The 21277-nt window shown below is 47.2% G+C and overlaps 1 protein-coding gene across 1 annotated transcript in view; it reads right to left on the reverse strand.

Moving 5' to 3' along the window:
- The window catches only part of NDUFS6 (NADH:ubiquinone oxidoreductase subunit S6), a 36003-nt gene extending 16072 nt beyond the window's left edge, over nt 1-19931 (reverse strand). The window contains exons 1-2 of the mRNA XM_024195101.1: nt 19743-19931; nt 2067-2120 (exon numbers count right to left, since the gene is read on the reverse strand). Coding sequence (XP_024050869.1) covers nt 2067-2120; nt 19743-19883 — 195 coding nt within the window. The 5' untranslated portion in view covers nt 19884-19931. The remainder of the gene's footprint in view (nt 1-2066; nt 2121-19742) is intronic.
- Nucleotides 19932-21277: the final 1346 nt, after the last annotated feature.

A 21277-nucleotide genomic window follows, 5' to 3' on the forward strand; every position in this document is an offset into this window, starting at 1 on the left:
GGGACAAGAGCCTTTTGATGGTCACGGAACATGGAAACCCTAACATCACCTGCCAGGAGATTCCACTGCTATAATCTGGAGCACAACAGCTCTGCCTTACTCTTGGGTAGTTCCAAATCCCTGACAAGGTCATTCAGTTCACCTTGTGTTATGAGGTGTGGTTCAGAGGAGGAGGATGGGAGAAAATGTGGGTCCTGTGACATTGATGGTTCAGGACCAGAAGTTTCATCCTCTTCCTCTTCCTCGTCTGACTCAAGTGAGAATGAGTCTGGTGCATCAGGAACCGGCAGTCCTTCTCCGTGGGGTACTGGGCGTATAGCTGATGGAATGTTTGGATAATGCACAGTCCACTTTTTCTTCTTTGACACACCTTTCCCAACTGGAGGCACCATGCAGAAGTAACAATTGCTGGTATGAGCTGTTGGCTCTCTCCAAATCATTGGCACTGCAAAAGGCATAGATATCCTTTTCCTGTTCAACCACTGGCGAAGATTTGTTGCACAAGTCTTGCAGCATATGTGCGGGGCTCACCTCTTGTCCTGATCTCCAATTTTGCAGCCAAAATAAAGGTGATAGACTTTCTTAACCATAGTGGTTATACTGCGCTTCTGTGATGCAAACGTCACTTCACCACAAACATAGCAGAAGTTATCTGCACTGTTCACACAAGTACGAGGCATCTCTGCTCACTTTGGCTAAACAGAAATGTGTCCCTTTGCAAAATCAAACACTGACAAATAAGAGAGCACGACACTGTATGATTTCTAGAGCTGACATAGGGCAATTTGTTCAGCAGAGTGATGTAAGCTTCGTTATGATTGCATCATCCATGACTTCTAGGAATAACATGATGCGATTCATATCATGTATGACGCAATACCAGCTTCAGATTGCATCATTCATTGTTTTGCCTAAAAAGCAAGTACTGTCCAAACCCAGTCATAGATTTATTCATAGATCCAGTCAAAGATGTATTTTAGTCATTTCTGGTTTAAATTGAGATCCCTTCCCTTTATAACTCACTTATCCTCCGCCATTCCCAAGTCAAGGGTCGTATATACTGACCCAATAGCATATCTTGAAAACTAGAGCCAATCAACAATTTTAAGCGTCATTTTCATTCTCAGTGACCCAGAATTAGTAAAGTTTGACTACATTTATTTCAGAAGCATTTTGGCTGTAGAGCAGTGTAATTTTAACTAAGCAAATCGTGGTCAGTACTCTGCTATAATAGAGTACTATTATTACTCTATTTGGATCTGCTGCTGGAAAGATAAAGACAAAGTAAGCTTCCACAGAAAGATCATTCATTATTAAAGGATAGTCAAAAAGTAATATAGTACTAAAATTCTGTATGAAATGTGGTTACTCTCTCATTATGTGTTTTTACAGCACCTAGAACAATAGGGGCTTCATGTCACTGGGGACTCTAAGTGCTACCACAATTCAAATAATAAACATGTATCTAATATCTAATCGCTTGATTACTTTTACATTAATCTATGGATTTAATCCAGTTTGGCAGAATTTGATTTTCATTGAGTAGATGGAATAAAATGTATTGTTATTAACTGAAATTTAGTGACTAATATATACAAATTTTAAAAAGTTTAAGAGGAAATTCTTCAGAGTAACAATATTTGAGGGAGTAGGAGTTAGTAAATAAAATTTAAGGCTTGTCTAGTCATGGTACTATTCCAGATAACTACATATGTGGACACACTTATTCTAGAATAAGAGTGCCTTGTTCCTGTTTATCTTAGCCCAGTGGGTTAATAGCTGTTCCTGAATAACTCCACAGGTAGACAACCCCCTAGATCAAAGCTGTGGAACAGAGGAGTATATAAGCAGTCTGACATCAAAGCAAAGAAGTACACATCAGTGAGAGTCTGGAGGAGCAACTTGTTCGAAGACAGAGCAAAACAGATCTGTCATTTCTACTTTGTAACACATTTTAAAAATTGTAGACATTAAAACTATTTATTTTGATAAACCTAAATATTTAAGGCATCATTACCCAAGAAAATTAAAATCATATCCTGAAGAGTCTAGCTACTACGTGTTACCTCCTTCTGTCGAGCAACAAATCGAACCTTCCTGTAGTCATTTTCTTCATAAACCTGAAATACAAAATAAGTTGTAACTTAATTAGAAAGTAGTTACCATGACTAAGGGATATGAATATTTAAACTACAATAAAAATCTGTTGGCAGTTCAATACAAAAGTGAAATTGACTTTCTGGGCTTCAAGTTCATTGTCATCTTGAGGATGGGGATTGAGGGCGGAGTTATCACTTCCCACAAAATATTTCAAATGGGCAAATGATACAATTTAGAACATAAGAATGGCCATACTGAGTCAGACTAATGGTCCATCTAGCCTTTCTATCTTCTGAAAGCGGCCAAAGCCAGGTGCTTTAGTGGGAATGAATGCAATAGGCAATCATCGTCATCCACGCTGGCAATCAGAGGCTAGGGACACTCAGAGCATGCTGTTGTATCCCTTACCCCCTTAGCTAAAAAGACATTGATGGACCTATAATCCATCAATTTATCTAGTTCTTTTTTGAACCCCGTTATAGTTTTGGCCTTTACAACATACCCCAGCAATGAGTTCCACAGGTCCTCCTTTACTTTCTCCACACCAGTCATGATTTTATAGACCACTATCATATCCCCTTTTAGGCCTGGTCTACACTATGAGTTTAGGTCGAATTTAGCAGCGTTAAATCGAATTAAGCCTGGACACGTTCACACGGCTAAGTCCCTTTTTTCGACTTAAAGGGCCCTTTAAACCGGTTTCTTTACTCCACCTCCGACGAGGGGATTAGCGATAAAATCAGCCTTAGCGGGTCGGAATTGGTGTAGCGTGAACGGAATTCGACGTTATTGGCCTCCGGGAGCTATCCCACAGTGCTTCATTGTGATCGCTCTGGACAGCGTTCTCAACTCAGATGCACTGACCAGGTAGACAGGAAAAGCCCCGTGAACGTTTGAATTTCATTTCCTGTTTGCCCAGCGTGGAGAGCACAGGTGACCACGCAGAGCTCATCAGCACAGGTAACCGTGATGGAGTCCCAGGATCGCAAAAGAGCTCCAGCATGGACCGAACGGGAGGTATGGGATCTGCTCGCCACATGGGGAGATGAATCAGTGCTAGCTGAACTCCGTAGCAGTAAACGAAATGGCAAAATATTAGAAAAGGTCTCCAAGTCCATGAAGGACAGAGGCCATAACAGGGACGCACAGCAGAGCTTCGTGAAAATTAAGGCGCTAAGGCAAGCATACCACAAAGCCAGAAAGGCAAACGGAAGGTCCGGGGCAGAGCCACAAACATGCCGCTTCTACGCGGAGCTGCATGCGATGCTAGGGGGTGCAGCCACCACTACCCCAACCGTGTGCTTTGACTACATCAATGGAGAATCATGCAACAGGGAAGCGGGTTCGGGGTACGAGGAAGATGAGGATGAAGACAATGAAGATATCTCACAGCAAGGAAGCGAAGAAACCGGTTTCCCCAACAGCCAGGATATGTTTATCACCCTGGACCTGGAACCAGTAACCCCCGAACTCACCCAAGGCGTGCTCCCAGACCCTGAGGGCACACAAGGGACCTCTGGTGAGTGTACCTTTGTAAATATTACACATGGTTTAAAAACAAGCGTGTTTAATGATTAATTTGCCCTGCCAATCGCGGCCAGTACAGCTACTGGAAAAGTCTGTTAACATGTATGGGGATGGAGCAGAAATCCTCCAGGGACATCTCCAGAAAGCTCTCCTTCATGTACTCCCAAAGCCTTTGCAAAAGGTTTCTGGGGAGGGCTGCCTTATCCCGTCCGCCATGGTAGAACACTTTACCACGCCAGGCCAGTAGCACGTAGTCTGGAATCATTGCATAACAAAGCATGGCAGCGTATGGTCCCGGTGTTTGCTGGCATGCAGACAACATCCATTCCTTATCGCTCTTTGTTATCCTCAGGAAAGTGATATCATTCACGGTCACCTGGTTGAAATGGGGCGATTTTATTAAGGGGACATTCAGAGGTGCCCGTTCCTGCTCTGCTGAACAGAAATGTTCCCCGCTGTTAGCCACGCGGTGGGGGGGAGGGGTGAAGTGATCATCCTCGAGAATTGGGGGGGGGGCGGCGTTAGTTGGGTTTGTGCTGCATGTTAACCCGGAAACCGCAGCCCTTCCTTTTACATTGCAAACCCATTTTAAATGGCCAACCCAACGGGTGCTTGGTATGGGAAATGAGGGCACTACTGTTTGAAACCATTCCCACATGTTAAGAAGGTTAAAAAAGCCAAAAGACTGTGGCTTACCATGGCTGCCTGCAAGCCGAAATCTGTTGCCTGGCACTGCGTGAGTGATCTCTCACACCAAACCGGCAGGCCCTCAATATAAGAGGAAAAATGCGACCTTGTAACGAAAGCACATGTGCTGTGTAATGTGAACAGCAAAATTTAATGTGAAAGAGTGTACCCATTGTTCTCTAAAATGTGTCTTTTCTTAACCACCTCTCCCTTCTCCTCCACCAGCTGCAAATGTTTCTCCTTCGCAGAGGCTAGCGAAGATTAGAAGGAGAAAACGGTGGACTCGGGATGATATGTTCTCGGAGCTCCAGATGTCCTCCCACGCTGAAAGAGCACAGCAGAATGCGTGGAGACAGTCAATGACTGACTACAGAAAAGCACAATATGAATGAGAGGAGAGGTGGGGGCTGAATCGCGGGCAGAAAATGATATGTGGCGTCAGCTTGTAGACAGAAGGCAAGAGTCGATGCTCCGGCTGCTGGAGCATCAAACTGATACGCTCCAGCGTATGGTTGAGCTGCAGGAAAGGCAGCAGGAGCAGAGACCGCCGCTACAGCCCCTGTGTAACCAACAGCCCTACTCCCCAAGTCCCATTGCCTCCTCACCCAGACGCCCAAGAACACGGTCGGGGGGCCTCCGGCCACCCAGTCACTCCACCCCAGATGATTGCCCGAGTATGGAAAGGCTTGCCTTCAATAAGTGCTAAAGTTTTAAAGTTTTAAACTGCAGTGTGTCCTTTTCCTTCCCTCCTCCCCCACCCCTCCCGGGCTACCTTGGCAATTATCCCCCTAGTTGTGTGATGAATTAATAAAGATTGCATGAATAAGAAGTAACAATGACTTTATTGCCTCTGCAAGCGGTGCTCAAAGGGGGGAGGAGAGGGTGGGGTGGTTGGTTTACAGGGAAGTTGAGTGAACCGGGTGGGGGGGGGGGCGGAGGGTTCATCAAGGAGAAACAAACAGAAGTTTCACACCGTAGCCTGGCCAGTCACAAAACTCGTTTTCAAAGCTTCTCTGATGCGCACCACACCCTGCTGCACTCTTCTAACCGCCCTGGTGTCTGGCTGCGCGTAATCAGCGGCCAGGCCATTTGCCTCAACCTCCCACCCCGCCATAAATGTCTCTCCCTTACTCTCACAGATATTGTGGAGCGCACAGCAAGCAGCAATAACAATAGGGATATTCTTTTCGCTGAGGTCTGAGCGAGTCAGTAAGCTGCGCCAGCGCGCTTTTAAACGTCCAAATGCACATTCCACCACCATTCGGCACTTGCTCAGCCTGTAGTTGAACAGGTCCTGACTACTGTCCAGGCTGCCTGTGTACGGCTTCATGAGCCATGGCATTAAGGGGTAGGCTGGGTCCCCAAGGATCACGATAGGCATTTCAACATCCCCACCGGTTATTTTCTGGTCCGGGAAGAAAGTCCCTTCCTCCAGATTTCGAAACAGAGCAGAGTGCCTGAATACGCGAGCATCATGTACCTTTCCCGGCCATCCCACGTTGATGTTGGTGAAACGTCCCTTGTGATCCACCAGGGTTTGCAGCAGCATTGAAAAGTACCCCTTGCGGTTTATGTACTCGGTGGCTTGGTGCTCCGGTGACAAGATAGGGATATGGGTTCCGTCTATCGCCCCACCACAGTTTGGGAATCCCATTGCAGCAAAGCCATCCACTATGGCCTGCACGTTTCCCAGAGTCACTACCCTTGATATCACCAGGTCTCTCATTGCCCTGGCAACTTGGATCACAGCAGCCCCCACAGTAGATTTGCCCACTCCAAATTGATTCCCGACTGACCGGTAGCTGTCTGGCGTTGCAAGCTTCCACAGGGCTATCGCCACTCGCTTCTCAACTGTGAGGGCTGCTCTCATCCTGGTATTCTGGCGCTTCAGGGCAGGGGAAAGCAAGTCACAAAGTTCCATGAAAGTGCCCTTACGCATGCGAAAGTTTCGCAGCCACTGGGAATCGTCCCACACCTGCAGCACGATGCGGTCCCACCAGCCTGTGCTTGTTTCCCGGGCCCAGAATTGGCGTTCCACGGCATGAACCTGCCCCAGTAACACCATGATTTGCACATTGCTGGGGCCTGTACTTTGTGAGAGGTTTATGTCCATGTCAATTTCCTCATCAATCTCGTCGCCGCGCTGCAATCGCCTCCTCGGCTGGTCCTGGTTTTGCTTTGGCATGTCCTGGCTCTGCATATACTCCAGGACAATGCGCGTGGTGTTCATAGTGCTCATAATTGCCGCGGTGATCTGAGCGGGCTCCATGATCCCATTGGTATGGCGTCTGGTCTGAAAAAAGGCGCGAAACCAGTATCTGACGGAGGGAGGGAGGGGCGAGTGACGACATGGCGTACAGGTACAGGGAATTAAAATCAACAAAGGTGGCTGTGCATCAGGGAGAAACACAAACAACTGTCACACAGAATGGCCCCCCCCAAAGACTGAACTCAAAACCCTGGGTTTAGCAGGCCGTTGATTTCACGGAGAGAGGGGGAAGCAAATGAATACAGAACAAATCTGGTCCATCTATTTTTTACATCTTAAGCTGGCAGCCGATGGTGCAGCATGACCGATAGCCCTCGGCATCTTCTGGGTGCTTGGCAGAAAATACTCAGCGCTTGGCAGAAAATAGTGTACTAAGACTGATAGCCATCATCGTCAAGACGGTTCAATAGGACTGAGCATGTCTGCCCAGGTGCCTCTGATTGAACTGCAATATGACGATGATAGATATCAGTCTTAATACACCCACGTCTGCCAGCCCCACGTCTGCCAGCACCCAGATCGCCGATGAAGGCTACCAGTCATACTGCACCGTCTACTGCCAACAGGCAATTAGTTAGCTGCTGCTGTGTAGCAATGCAGTACCACGTCTGCCGGCACTCAGATGACATATGGTGAGGGTGAGCTGAGCGGGCTCCATGCTTGCCGTGGCATGTTGTCTGCACAGGTAACCCAGGTAAAAAGGTGCGAATCAATTGTCTGCCGTTGCTCTGATGGAGGGGGAGGGGCCTGACGACATGTACCCAGAACCCCCCGCGACACTGTTTTGTATCATTCAGGCATTGGGATCTCAACCCAGAATTCCAATGGGAGGCGGAGACTGCGGCAACTGTGGGATAGCTGCCCATAGTGCAACGCTCCGGAAGTCGATGCTAGCCTCGGTACTGTGGACGTGGTCCGCCGACTTAATGCACTCAGAGCATTTTATGTGGGGACACACACAATCGGCTGTATACAACCGATTTCTATAAAACCGGCTTCTATAAATTCGACCTAATTTTGTAGTGTAGACATACCCTTAGTCATCTCTTTTCCAAGCTGAAAAGTCCAAGTCTTTGTAATTTCTCCTCATATGGATGCTGTTCCATACCCTTAATAATTTTTGTTGCCTTTTTCTGCACCTTTTCTAATTCTAATATATCTCTTTTTGAGAGGAGGTGGCAAAAACTGAATGCAGTATTCAAGTTGTGGTCGTATCATGGATTTATATAGTGACATTATATTTTCTGTCTTATTTAGATCCCGGTGCTGAAACAAAATTTGTATCTGCAACCGATCCATAAACATGGTCCGTTCCAAGATCTCTTTTGGGAGTGGTAACAAGTAATTCAGACCATATAATTTTGTATATATAGTTGGGATTATGTTTTCCAGTATGCATTACTTTGCATTTATCAACATTGAATTTCATCTGCCATTTTGTTGCCCAGTCACCCAGTTTTGTGAAATCCCTTTGCAACTTTTTGCAGTCTGCTTTGGACTTAACTATCTTGAGTCTCATCTGCAAATTTTGCCTCCTCGCTGTCTGCCCCCTTTTCCAGATCATTTATTAATATATTGAACAGTACTGGTCCTAGTACAGATCCCTGGAAGACACCACTATTTACCTATCTCCACTGTTAAAACTGACCATTTATTCCTACCCTTTGTTTCCTATCTTTCAACCAGTTATTGATCCATGAGAGGACGTTCCCTCTTATCCCATGACTGCCTACTTTGCTTAAAAGTCTTTGGTGAGGGACTTTATCAAAGCCTTTCTGAAAGTCCTAGTACACTATATCTACTGGATTACCCTTGTCCACATGTTTGTTGACCCCCTCAAAGAATTCTAATAGATTGGTGATGCATGATTTCCCTTTACAAAAGCCATGTTGACTCCTCCCCAACATATGTTGATCTGTGTGTCTAATAATTCTGTTCTTTATTATTGTGTCAGCCAATTTACCTGGTACTGAAGTTGGGCTTACTGGCCTGTTCTGTAATTGCCAAGATCACCTCTGGAGCCTTTCTTAAACATTGGTGTACATTAGCTATCCTTCAGTCATTTGGTACTTGATTTCAATGCTGATTTCAATGACAGGTTACATACCACAGTTAGTAGTTCTGCAGTTTCATATTTCCTTCAGAACTCTTGGGTGATCATCTGGTCCTGGTGACTTATTATTATTTCAGGGTTTCAGCTGGCTACCGGCAGGCTCAGGATCTAACCGTATGTGAGGTCAGGAAGGAATTTTATCCCAGATCACACTCACAGTGACTCTAGAGGTTTCTGCCTCCTCTGCAGCACATAGAATAATAAAATCATAGACTTTAAGGTCAGAAGAAACCATTATGATCGTCTAGTCTGACCTCCTGCACAACGCAGGCCACAGAATCTCACCCACCCACCCCTGTATCAAACCCCTAACCTATGTCTGAGCTACTGAAGACCTCAAATAATGGTTTAAAGACTTCAAGGTGCAGAGAATCCTCCAGCAAGTGACCCGTACCCCACGCTTCAGAGGAAGGCGAAAAAACCCCAGGCCTCTGCCAATCTGCCTTGGACGAAAATTCCTTCCCGACCCCAAATATGACAATCAGCTAAACCCTGAGCAGGTGTGCAAGACTCACCAGCCAGACACCCAGGAAAGAATTCTCTGTAGTAACTCAGATCCCACCCCATCTAACATCCCATCACAGGCCATTGGGCATATTTAACCCTAATAGTCAAAGATCAATTAATTGCCAAAATTAGGCTATCCCATCACACCATCCCCTCCATAAATTTATCAAGCTTAGTCTTGAAGTCAGATATGTCTTTTGCCACCCCTGCTACCCTTGGAAGGCTGTTCCAGAACTTCACTCCTCTGATGGTTAGAAACCTTCATCTAATTTCAAGTCTAAACTTCCTGATGGCCAGTTTATATCCATTTGTTCTTGTGTCCACATTGGTACTGAGTTTAAATAATTCCTCTCCTTTCCTGGTATTTATCCCTCTGATATATTTAGAGAGAGCAATCATATCTCCCCTCAGCCTTCTTTTGGTTAGGCTAAACAAGCCAAGCTCTTTGAGTCTCCTTTCATAAGACAGGTTTTCCATTCCTTGGATCATCCTAGTAGCCCTTCTCTGTACCTGTTCCAGTTTGAATTCATCCTTCTTAAACATGGGAGACCAGAACTTCACACAGTATTTCAGATGAGGTCTCAACAGTGCCTTGTATAACGGTACTAACACCTCCTTATCTCTACTGGAAATACCTCGCCTGATGCATCCCAAGACTGCATTAGCTTTTTTCATTGCCATATCACATCGGTGGCTCATAGTCATCCTGTGATCAACCAATACTCCGAGGTCCTTCTCCTCCTCTGTTACTTCCAACTGATGCATCCCCAGCTTATAACAAATATTCTTGTTATTAATCCCTAAATGCATGACCTTGCACTTTTCACTATTAAATTTCATCCTATTACTATTACTCCAGTTTACAAGGTTATCCAGATCTTCCTGTATGATATCCCAGTCCTTCTCTGTATTGGCAATACCTCCCAGCTTTGTGTCATCCGCAAACTTTATTAGCACATTCTCACTTTTTGTGCCAAGGTCAGTAATAAAAAGATTAGATAAGATTGGTCCCAAAACTGATCCCTGAGGAACTCCACTACCAACCTCCCTCCAGCCTGACAGTTCACCTTTCAGTATGACCCATTGTAGTCTCCCCTTTAACCAGTTCCTTATCCACCTTTCAATTTTCATATTGATCCCCATCTTTTCCAATTTAGCTAATAATTCCCCATGTGGAACCGTATCAAATGCCTTACTGAAATCAAGGTAAATTAGATCCACCGCGTTTCCTTTGTCTAAGAAATCTGTTACCTTCTCAAAGAAGGAGATCAGGTTGGTTTGGCATGATCTACCTTTTGTAAAACCATGTTGTATTTTGTCCCAATTACCATTACCCAATTACCATGTCCTTAACTACTTTCTCCTTCAAAATTTTTTCCAAGACCTTGCATACTACAGATGTCAAACTAACAGGCCTATAGTTACCCGGATCACATTTTTTTCCTTTCTTAAAAATAGGAACTATGTTAGCAATTCTCCAGTCATACGGTACAACCCGAGTTTACAGATTCATGAAAAATTCTTGCTAATGGGCTTGCAATTTCATGTGCCAGTTCCTTTAATATTCTTGGATGAAGATTATCTGGGCCCCCCAATTTAGTCCCATTAAGCTGTTGGAGTTTGGCTTCTACCTCCATATCCTCATTCCCATTTGTCATCCTACTATTATGCCTAAGCTCCTCATTAGCCTCATTAAAGACTGAGGCAAAGTATTTGTTTAGATATTGGGCCATGCCTAGATTATCCTTAACCTCCACTCCATCCTCAGTGTTTTAGCAGTCCCACTTCTTTATTTATTTTCTTCTTCTTTATATGGCTATAGAACCTTTTACTATTGGTTTTAATTCCCTTTGCAAGGCCAAAAGCCATGTAGAGTTGGACCTTTCTCACTTTATCCCTACATGTTCTGACCTCAGTAAGGTAGCTTTCCTTGCTGATCACTCCCATCTTCCACTCCTTGTAGGCTTTCTGCTTTTTCTTAATCACCTCTCTGAGATGCTTGCTCATCCAGCTTGGTCTACAATTCCTGCCTATGAATTTTCCCCCCTTTCATGGGATGCAGGCTTCTGATAGTTTCTGCAACTTTGACTTGAAGTAATTCCAGGCCTCCTCCGCCTTTAGATCCACAAGTTCTTCAGTCCAATCCACTTCCCTAATTAAATTTCCTTAATTTTTTAAGGTTAGCCCTTTTGAAATAAAAAACACCTAGTCACAGATCTATTTTTGTTCATCCTTCCATTTAGTTTGAACTGAATTAGCTCATGATCGCTTGAACCAAGGTTGTCCCCTACAACCATTTCTTCTATGAGGTCCTCACTACTCACCAAAACCAAATCTAAAATTGTATCCCCTCTTGTTGGTTCAGCAACTACTTGGTGAAGGAATCCATCAGCTATCACATCCAGGAAAATCTGAGCCCTATTATTATTACTAGCACTTGTCCTCCAGTCTATTTCTGGGAATAGAAAGTCTCCCATGATCACACAATTCCCATTAGTATTTACTTCATTAAAAACATTAATGAGGTCTCTATCCACATCCCAATCAGACCCTGGTGGTGGTCTATAGCACACCCCAAGCACTATCCCAGGGGAGGCTCGAGTACCTTTCTTCCCCAATGTAATTTTTGCCCAGACAGACTCTGTCTTATCCATTCCATCACTTCTTATTTCTTTACAGTCTACTTCATCATTGATATACAATGCTACTCCACCACCTTTGCCTTTATTTCTGTCTTTTCTAAACAGCACATACCCTTCAATACCTGTACTCCATTCATGACTACTATTCCACCATGTTTCTGTTATCCCTATAATATCTGGTTTCACTTCCTGCACCAGTAACTCTAGTTCCTCCATTTTGTTACCTCGGCTCCTCGCATTGGTGTACAAACATCTTAATTTTTGCTGTTTGGCTTCGCTCACATTCTTTACCCGATTAGGCACAGACATTCTACCACCAGTATCACCTATTAGACTGGTATCTACACTTCCTCTTTATGTCCATTCTCCTACCCACGGCTGTATCCTTTCTTACTTTGTTTTCTTCCCTCTCAATGTTAAAATCCGGCATGGAGATTACCTGGACATCTCCCAACCATCTCCCCACAATTCTTAGTTTAAAGCTCTCTTAATCAGTTGTGCCAGCCTCCATCCTAGAAGTCTATTTTTCTCCCTACTCAGGTGAAGTCCATCCCAAGAGAACAGTCCTCTGTCCATGAATGCCTCCCAGTGGCCATACATCCCAAAGCCCTCCTTATACCACCACTGCCTGAGCCATCTGTTGATCATCATAATCTTGTCACACCTTTGTTGCCCTTCTCTAGGAACAGACAGAATCCCACTGAAGATCACCTCGGCCTCGACTTCCTTAAGTGTCTTCCCCAGCCTGGCCTAGTCTCTCTTGATACGTTCCAGTGAGAATCTAGCTGTATCATTTGTTCCCACATGAAGGACAATCAGTGGATTCTTTCCCGCTCCCGTTAGGATCCTCGTCAGCCTCAGGTCCACATCCCATATCTTAGCACCCAGCAGACAGCACACCCTTCTGTTCTCTGGATCAGCTCTGGTTACAGGCCTGTCTATTCTTCTCAGTAAGGAGTCCCCAATCATGTAGACCTGCCTTTTCCTGGTGATGGTGTGATTCTCCGGTCTATCCCGTTCCCTCTGGCTGCAAGTCCTCTCGATTCCTATTCTCCCTTGCACTCCTCTGCAACCCATCCTGTATCCTTCTGGGACTCATATTTGGTGTTATCATCTCCATTGACTCTTCCCCTCTTACTATCGGACTATGCTCTTCTCTTCTTCCTTGCCCTCTCACCTTCAGTGACCACCTGCTGTGCCCCTTCTTCATTTTCCAACTCCACAAACCTGTTCCTGAGCTCTATTTCTCCTTCACTAGCCCGTCTTTTCCTCTGCCTGGTTCTCTTAGTCACACGCCTCCACTGTCCACTTTCCTCACCCAGCAGTCTCCCCTCAGAGTTCTTTGGTCCTGCTTCCATCTACAAGTCTGAGCTTTTCCCTTCAGCCTCCTCATGTCTTTGCTCCATCATCTGCTCGAACCCCCTTCTAAACTCAACCAGAGTTTCCAGCTGCATCTCCAATCCTTAGTATCTTTTCTTCCATCAGCTCTATCAGGCGGCACTTCATGCAGACAAAACTCTTTTCAGGTACCCCCTCCAGGATCATGTACATGCCACAGCTTCCACATCCAGTCATCTTCATTGTCTTCCACTGCTTGGGTCACTACCACTGCTGCCTCTGTATCTGTCATAGCCTTCCCACCTAAATCCTGTAAGTCCGGGAAACACAAACCAAACCACCACCACCCACAGCAAAACAAACCCCCAATGAGTATCAAAACACTGCCAGAACACCACACACTCCCTTCACTAGCCTGTCTGTTCCTCTGCCTGCCTCTCTGAGTCTCCCCTTGCAAACTCCCACTCAAACTCCCCTGTTTACAGCTCTGTGTGCTGGCTCCTGTGCCGCTGCAGCTGTTTGACTGGCTGGCTACCTTTATAGGACCCGTAATCAGAGAAGCCCCCTAACCAGGGCTCAGCTTCTCTCCCAGCACACTGTATGGGTCACTTGTCAGGATTATCAGAACATCATCATTTCCCTACTATTCTGGAGGCCTCCGGTCCTGGTATGCCTTGGTCCCTCCTATTTTCTGCCTCTGGCACATAATAGCCTAGTCTCCTGTGAGCTGTAATACTTTGGTCTAATGTTGGTTGTTGGGTTTAGTGTGCTGGATGGTGTTGGTGGCCTGCAGCGTAAAGGAGGTCAAATTAGATGATCTAATGGTCTCTTCTGGCCTTAAAACTCTATGACATTCCCCAAATAATCAACTATTTTAAAATTAACTAGTTGTTTCTATAGTTAATACTACTCTCCAATTCTTTACTCTGCCCTACAAAAGTACCTGTGAAGTACTGTATGTATCTCACTGTATCATCACCTCTAGATATTAGATAAATTTTGCTTTGCAAGTACCTTTTGAGGGACAACCAAAGCACTCAATTCTGCCTCTCTTTCTGGCTGCTACAGTGAGGGGAAGGAAATGGAAACACTAAGCACAAGCCTGAGCTCTGACCAATCATTCTGGCAGAAGGGGCTCTGGGGGGAACAAGTAGCTGTGATACTGCTGTCTGCTCCCAGAACACCCATTGTCAAATTGACTACAGTCTGAGCAGGGATGAAAACTAAATCTCCCATTAAGACGGCTCCTCCTACACAGAGAGCAGAGAGAAAAAGTGGCACAAAGGTTAAGGCTTGTGATCACAATGCCAATCTTAGCCTTGCTTTTCCCCTTCAAATTCAGTTTCCATTTAAATCTACACAATGTTACCACTTTGTTGTAGACTTTAAGATTAATTTTTATTATAAAGTCTTCAAACCAGGGACTGGTCTCTGAGATTTCCTGTCAGAGTAGAAAACTCCCTCAGTCAGTGACTCTCTTGTGTTGGCCAGTGGAGAATCTCCTTTCTGCCCTACAGCCATCCCCAGTACTGGGTTTACAATGGCGCCATCGTGCCGGGCCCATACTTTGAAGGGGCTCATAATGACTACATGGGTACCCACGAACGGTTAATCCGGCCCTAACCACAGTCTGGCAATGTGAAGAGTCAGCGACTTCCCAGCGCCCGCTGAAAATGCTCAGCAGTCCAGGGAGCACAGCGCACAGGTGCAACAGGGACTCAGTATTGCAAGGTATGCTGGAAGCTGTAGTTCACACACTGCTGCATTCCACCGGGGCCCTTGGACCTGTGCCACCAGCGTTGTCTGTGGCCCCCAGGAGCAGTGTAAAGGCTAATGTAGTACCCATCTTTAAAATAGGAAAGGAGGAGGATCCGGGGAACTACAGGCCAGCCAGCCTCACCTCAGTCCCTGGAAAAATCATGAAGCAGGTCCTCAAGGAATCAATTCTGAAGCACTTTGAGAGGAAAGTGATCAGGAACAGTCAGCATGGATTCACCAAGGGAAAGTCATGTCTGACTAACCTAATTGCCTTCTATGAGAAGATAACTGGCTCTGTGGATGAGGGGAAAGCAGTGGACATCTTATTCCTTGACTTTAGCAAAACTTTTGATACAGTCTCCTACAGTATTCTTGCCAGCAAGTCAAAGAAATATGGGCTGGATGAATGGACTATAACGTGGACAGAAAGCTGGCTAGTTCGTTGGGTTCAACGGGTAGTGATCAATGGCTCCATGTCTAGTTGGCAGCTGGTATCAAGCGGAGTGGCCCAAGGGTCGGTCCTGGGGCCGGTTTTGTTCAATATCTTCATTAATGATCTGGAGGATGGCATGGACTGCACCCTCAGCAAGTTTGCAGACGACACTAAACTGGGAGGAGTGGTAGATACGCTGGAGGGTAGGGATAGGATACAGAGGGACTAGACAAATTAGAGGATTGGGTCAAAAGAAATCTGCTGAGTTTCAACAATTTGAGAGTCCTGCACTTAGGACGGAAGAATCCCATACACTGCTAAAGACTAGGGACCAAATTGCTAGGCAGCAGTTCTGCAGAAAAGGATGTAGGGGTTACAGTGGACGAGAAGCTGGATATGAGTCAACAGTGTGCCCTTGTTGCCAAGAAAGCTAACGGCATTTTGGGCTGTGTAAGTAGGGGCATTGCCAGCAGATCGAAGGACGTGATCATTCCCCTCTATTCGACATTGGTGAGGCCTCATCTGGAGTACTGTGTCCAGTTTTGGGCCCCACACTACAAGAAGGATGTGGAAAAATTGGAAAGAGTCCAGCGGAGGGCAACAAAAATGATTAGGGGGCTGGAGCACATGACTTATGAGGAGAGGCTGAGGGAACTGGGATTGTTTAGTCTCCAGAAGAGAAGAATGAGGGGGGATTTGATAGCTGCTTTCAACTATCTGAAAGGGGGTTCCAAAGTGGATGGATCTAGACTGTTCGCAGTGGTACTAGATGACAGAACAAGGAGTAACCGTCTCAAGTTGCAGTGGGGGAGGTTTAGGTTGGATATTAGGAAAAACTTTTTCACTAGGAGGGTGGTGTAGCACTGGAATGGGTTACCTAGAGAGGTGGTAGAATGGTCAGGCTTGACAAACCCCAGGCTGGGATGATTTCGTTGGGGTTGGTCCTGCTTTTAGCAGGGGGCTGGAGTAGATGACCTCCTTAGGTCCCTTCCAACCCTGATATTCTATGATTATATGACAGCGGCGCTGGCTGCCACGCCCCCAGCCAGTGGGAACGCCCGGAAACTTCTCCCTGCACTCCAGGGAAGGGAGGTCGTAGAGCACGGTTTAGGGGAAAGGGACAAGTCCGGGCCCAATGGGGGAGCTGGTAGTGACTGGGGGGCGGGGGGGGGCGCAGAGTGTTAGGAGAAGCGGGGTGTGAAGGGGGACAGAGAGGAGAGTCTGGGTTGACGGTGGGGGTTGGCGGGGGGGGGACAGTAGGAGGGAAGGAGGGAGGCAACAGCCCTGGGGTGAAAGTGGGGGATAGGCAGGTGGGCAGTTATACTCCTGGGGGAATTCTGCACCAAAAAATTAAACATTGTGTACAATATTTTAAAATTCTGCATATTTTATTTGTCAAAACAAAATATAATCACGCCAGTTTCAAATATTTCAATTATTATGCCTAACAAGAGACACAAAAAAATTCCCCCAGGAGTAGAGTTAAAGAAACTCCTGTTTCTCTGCCCTACCACCCACAGCGCCCAGCCATGCCCCCGCCCCCAGCCCAGACACTCATACCCCCTCCTCATCCACAGCCCAGCTATGAGGTGCCCCCTATCCCAGACACCCACACCCCCTCAGAGCCCAGCTGCAGAGCTCCCCCTGCCCAGACACTCGCATGCACCCCCATCCCTCAGAGCCCAGCTGTGGGCCTCCCCACGGCCCAGATACCCACATCCCCTCCTTACCCAGAGCCCAGCTGGGGGCCTTCCCAGCCCAGGCACTCCCTACTGCCCAGAGCCCAACTGCAAGTGCCCAAAGCCCAACTACAAGCGCCCCTCCTCCCTCCCCCCCCCGCACCCAGAAACTTGCACCCCTCACCCTCCAGAGCCCAGGGGATCCAGAGGAAGAAACAGCCTGATACTGGGTCCCAGGCTTGTGTGGAATTTCCTGCATGCCACCTCCTTTCTTCAGGCAGCACGCGAGGAACTGGAGCTATCAAGAACCCCCCTGCTCCTCCTCTCTCCTTCCTCCCCCTGCAGTGTATAGTTCAGAAGCCCCTTGTGGCCACCAGCAGCTCTGCAGCCCATATCTGTGGGAGAAAAAGGAAATTCTGCACAAACAACATTAATTTCTGCGCAAATTCTGCATGGGCAGTGGTGCAGAATTACCCCAGGAGTATATTGGCAGTAGCAGGGAGATTGAGGAGAGCCCTTGTGTGAAGGTCGGATTTAGTTGTGCGTGTGGAGGGAAACAGTAGGACGGATGGAGGGGGAAGAGCCCAGGTGTGAATGTTGGGGGAGGGGCTTGAGCCTGGATTGTGGTAGCTTTGGTGATAAAGCGTGTGTGTCTCAGTGGCCCTTTCTCCCTGCAAAAGATGGGCACCAGCAATTTTCCTCCCCACTCTCCACCCCAGTAACTTTACTGTTTCACTTGAAGTCATGAGGGATGGTGAGGCAAAGGGAGAAACAGCCTAAAGAAACTAACGTTTAAAAAAGTTTTGTAAATATTATTGTACCAAAGTAGAAAATACAGCTTTCAAAAAATATATTTTTAAAACATAATTTTGGGTGGAGGAGGTGGAGAAATGCAGATGCAATTCCACTGAGTGGGCTTAATATGGCTCAGAAATATGCTAATTAAGCATGTGTGTTCAGGCCCCAAGCAGGCCCTGAGTGTTTTAACAAAAAAGAAAAAATTAACAAACAACCCCATCCCACATAAATAAACCAAATTCAAGAGTATTCTGGGTATATTGATGTTAGCCCAGTTTGTTCTCTATGGGCTGAGTGGAGGTATCAATCAAGTGTGGCTTCAAATATCTTATTTTGCTTTTGAATAAATGTTTTCATCCCCATCCCAGCAGTACTGGGTTTACTATAGGGCCAATGGCGCCAGGTCTACATTCAGAAGGGGCCCATAATGACTAGATGGGGGCCCGCGAATATGTTTGGTGCCAGGCCCACAAAAGGTTAATCCAGCCCCGGCCATTCCCCATTCTGCCCACCCCAACACAGTATTCCACTCTCCCCAGAAGTGTTCCCGTCCATCCATTCTCCTGTTACCTCCCCAAAATCTGCCACCCAGGTCCTTAGCAAACAATCCAGCTGGGGATCGTCATATGCGACTGCACTCTCACCACGTAATCCTCACATAGCAGCCCACTCAGCCACACCTACGGATATTCCACATACAAATCGAACACTTGCAGTAGTTATCTTGAGTTCTGTGACACTCCTCAGCTGGTGAATCAGAGACAGGAGGCAATTACTAGAGTTAGGGGGAAACCATACAGAGAAGGGGAGACATACTGTGAAGGCTGTAGTCTCAGTCACCAATCCACAGATGAATTACTACTAAGGGCCTGTAGAGAAAGTAAGGGAGGGATATGGAGGGGACCCATGGGGGCATTTCTGGGGAGGGGAAATACTGTGAGGGGCTGTAAAAAGCATGGCAGTGAAAGTGCAATCTCAGGGCTGCTCTACGCTACCACAGTAAATAGATCTAACTTACGCAACTTCAGTTACGTGACTACACTGCATTGTTGACGGGAGAGCGTCTCCCGTCCAGGCCATTTCTACACTACGGGGAGAGACTGACCTAAATTATGCAAATTCAGCTACATGAATAACATAGCTGAAGTCGACATACTTAGATCTACTTACTACGGGGTCCACTCTCCTATCGACTCCCCTTGCGCTTCTTGTTCAGGTGGAGTACAGAAGTCGATGGGATCTTCACTAGACCTGCTAAATCGACCACCGATGCATCAATCTCCCGGTAAGCGTAGACAAGCCCTCAGGGAGATGGAGTACACAAATGGATTTATTTAGTGCGTCTTCACCAGACCCACTAAATCAATACTCACTGCATTGATTGCAACACTGTTGATCTACTAGTAAGTTTAAACATGACCTCAGCTAGTGAATTACATCCGTCAGCTGAGGGGCCTGCTAAAGAGGACAGCACACAGCTCCATTGATAAAAGCTAATCTTAGTGCAAGTGCAAGTATTATTGCAATAGGGAATGGCTAGTGTGGAAAACCGATTTGAACACTCCAGCAAAAAAGACCTAATCACATATTTGTACTGTGCACAAGCGCAGCAGCGCCCTGATCCGACTGGGGACTCTGGCTACCACAACACACCAGGTTAAAAGGAAGCTGAAGGAGCAGCGGAGTGACACCCCGCAACACATGCATTAAAGACACAGGAAACCCAGATTGGAGAGCAACTCCGGAGCCGGCAAACAGCTCCCAGCCCCGAGAACCCCCCTAGCTTTTGCGCCGCGGCCGGAAACGCGTAACTCGGGGGCACTCACCGGCCCCACCCGGGGCGGCTCAGCTCGGGGGAAGCCAGCAGCCCAGCCCGGCACAGCAACGTTACCTGTCCCGTGTGCGTCACGCTCTCGCCGCTCTCGGACACGCGCGCGCCGTAGCCTCTCCGGGGGGGTGTGGCCGCCCCTCGAACTGGAGCGAGGCGCCTTAGCAACAACAATCCGCGGAAGGTCGAGTAGGGCGCTGCCATTTTGACTCAACCACGTGATCGAGCAACCTGGTGCTGCGGCTGTACATGCGCAACACGCTTTGCCCCGGAGGAAGTGCAGTGGCGCACGTGACACCGCAGCATGAGACCCGCCCCCGCCTCGTGTGGGCCGTGCGGCGGCGGCGCAGTCGCGGACTCGCTTTGGTTGGGGCGTAGAGCTCGGCTCAGCTCGTGACCCCTCCGAGCCCGAGTCGCGCTCCTTGGTTCCCGCTGCAGCTGCTTCGCCGCCGGCGAGCGAAGGTCGGTGGCTCAGACGGGGGGTGGCGCCGTTGCGGGGGGTCTGGCCCGGGGTCGCCAGTTTCCCATCAGCGAGCGGGGCCCAGCTGTATCTGGGTCATGGCAGGGCCGGGGTCAAGGGGCTTCCCCCTTCCCCCCGCCCATTGAGCCGGGCCGGAACGGCCCTGGTGCGTGCTTGGGCCCGTTACCCGCGGCCGGCCGGGCATGCTGGTGGCCGGTGGGGTGAGGGCGCGGGGTGGGGTCGCTAGGGCCCTACCTGGGCCGCCGGGCGAAAGGCCCCTCACTCGTCTCTTCTGCCGCAGGTGTGACAACATGGCGGCTTTGCTCGTGAAGACCCTACTGGCGGCTGCCGCCACCCCGCTGTGTTACCTGCGGCACTGCGCGGCCCCGCGCCTGCCCTTCTCTTCCCTGGGCTTCGGACACTTCCTACCGACCGCGCCAGCGTTGGCCGCCAAGCAGCGCGGCCTGGTAGGTCAGCCACTGCTTGCAAGCAGCCAGCTTCCAGTCGTACCGACTGTTATGGGGATGAAAACAAAAGGTGTAATCAAAAGGCGCTGTAAGGACTGTTTTATTGTTCGCAGACGTGGACGATTATTTGTGTACTGTAAAACTCATCCCAGACACAAGCAACGACTGGCATAATTTCAGGTTTTTAATGCAAGTAAAACACCTGTTCTCTGAAAATATCCCTCAAAAGACTAGTAAGCTTCCGAAGGAAAATACTAAACTAATTCTGCATATGAAATGGTGATCACTGTAAAGATTGCATATAGTACCAAGATACACATGAATGGCTACTGAGCTGTCAAGTATCAGGGGGTGGATTTCTCACTATCTGGTAGATTGATCTGTTCCCATAACAGCTATGGCCCCTAATCAGAAAAAGTGGTGTAAAAATGAACAATAAAACTTGTTTAAACTTACATTTGCTTTGAGTTTCATGTATTTTTAATTCTTATTTTTGGAATGATGACTTTTCAAAATGTAACAAATTTCATATAAGATGCTCAATAATAAAATAGAAAAAAATCTCAAGTGATGGTGTTTTCCTACTTTCTCTAGTAAGTGTGGAGGTAATCACTAAAGTGTTGGTAAATGAATATAATTTTTCCACTATGTAAGGGAGAGAGCAATAGTGG

Source organism: Terrapene carolina, unplaced genomic scaffold (assembly GCF_002925995.2).
Source record: "Terrapene carolina triunguis isolate 2854851 unplaced genomic scaffold, T_m_triunguis-2.0 Scaffold613, whole genome shotgun sequence".
Taxonomy (NCBI): Eukaryota; Metazoa; Chordata; order Testudines; family Emydidae; genus Terrapene; species Terrapene triunguis.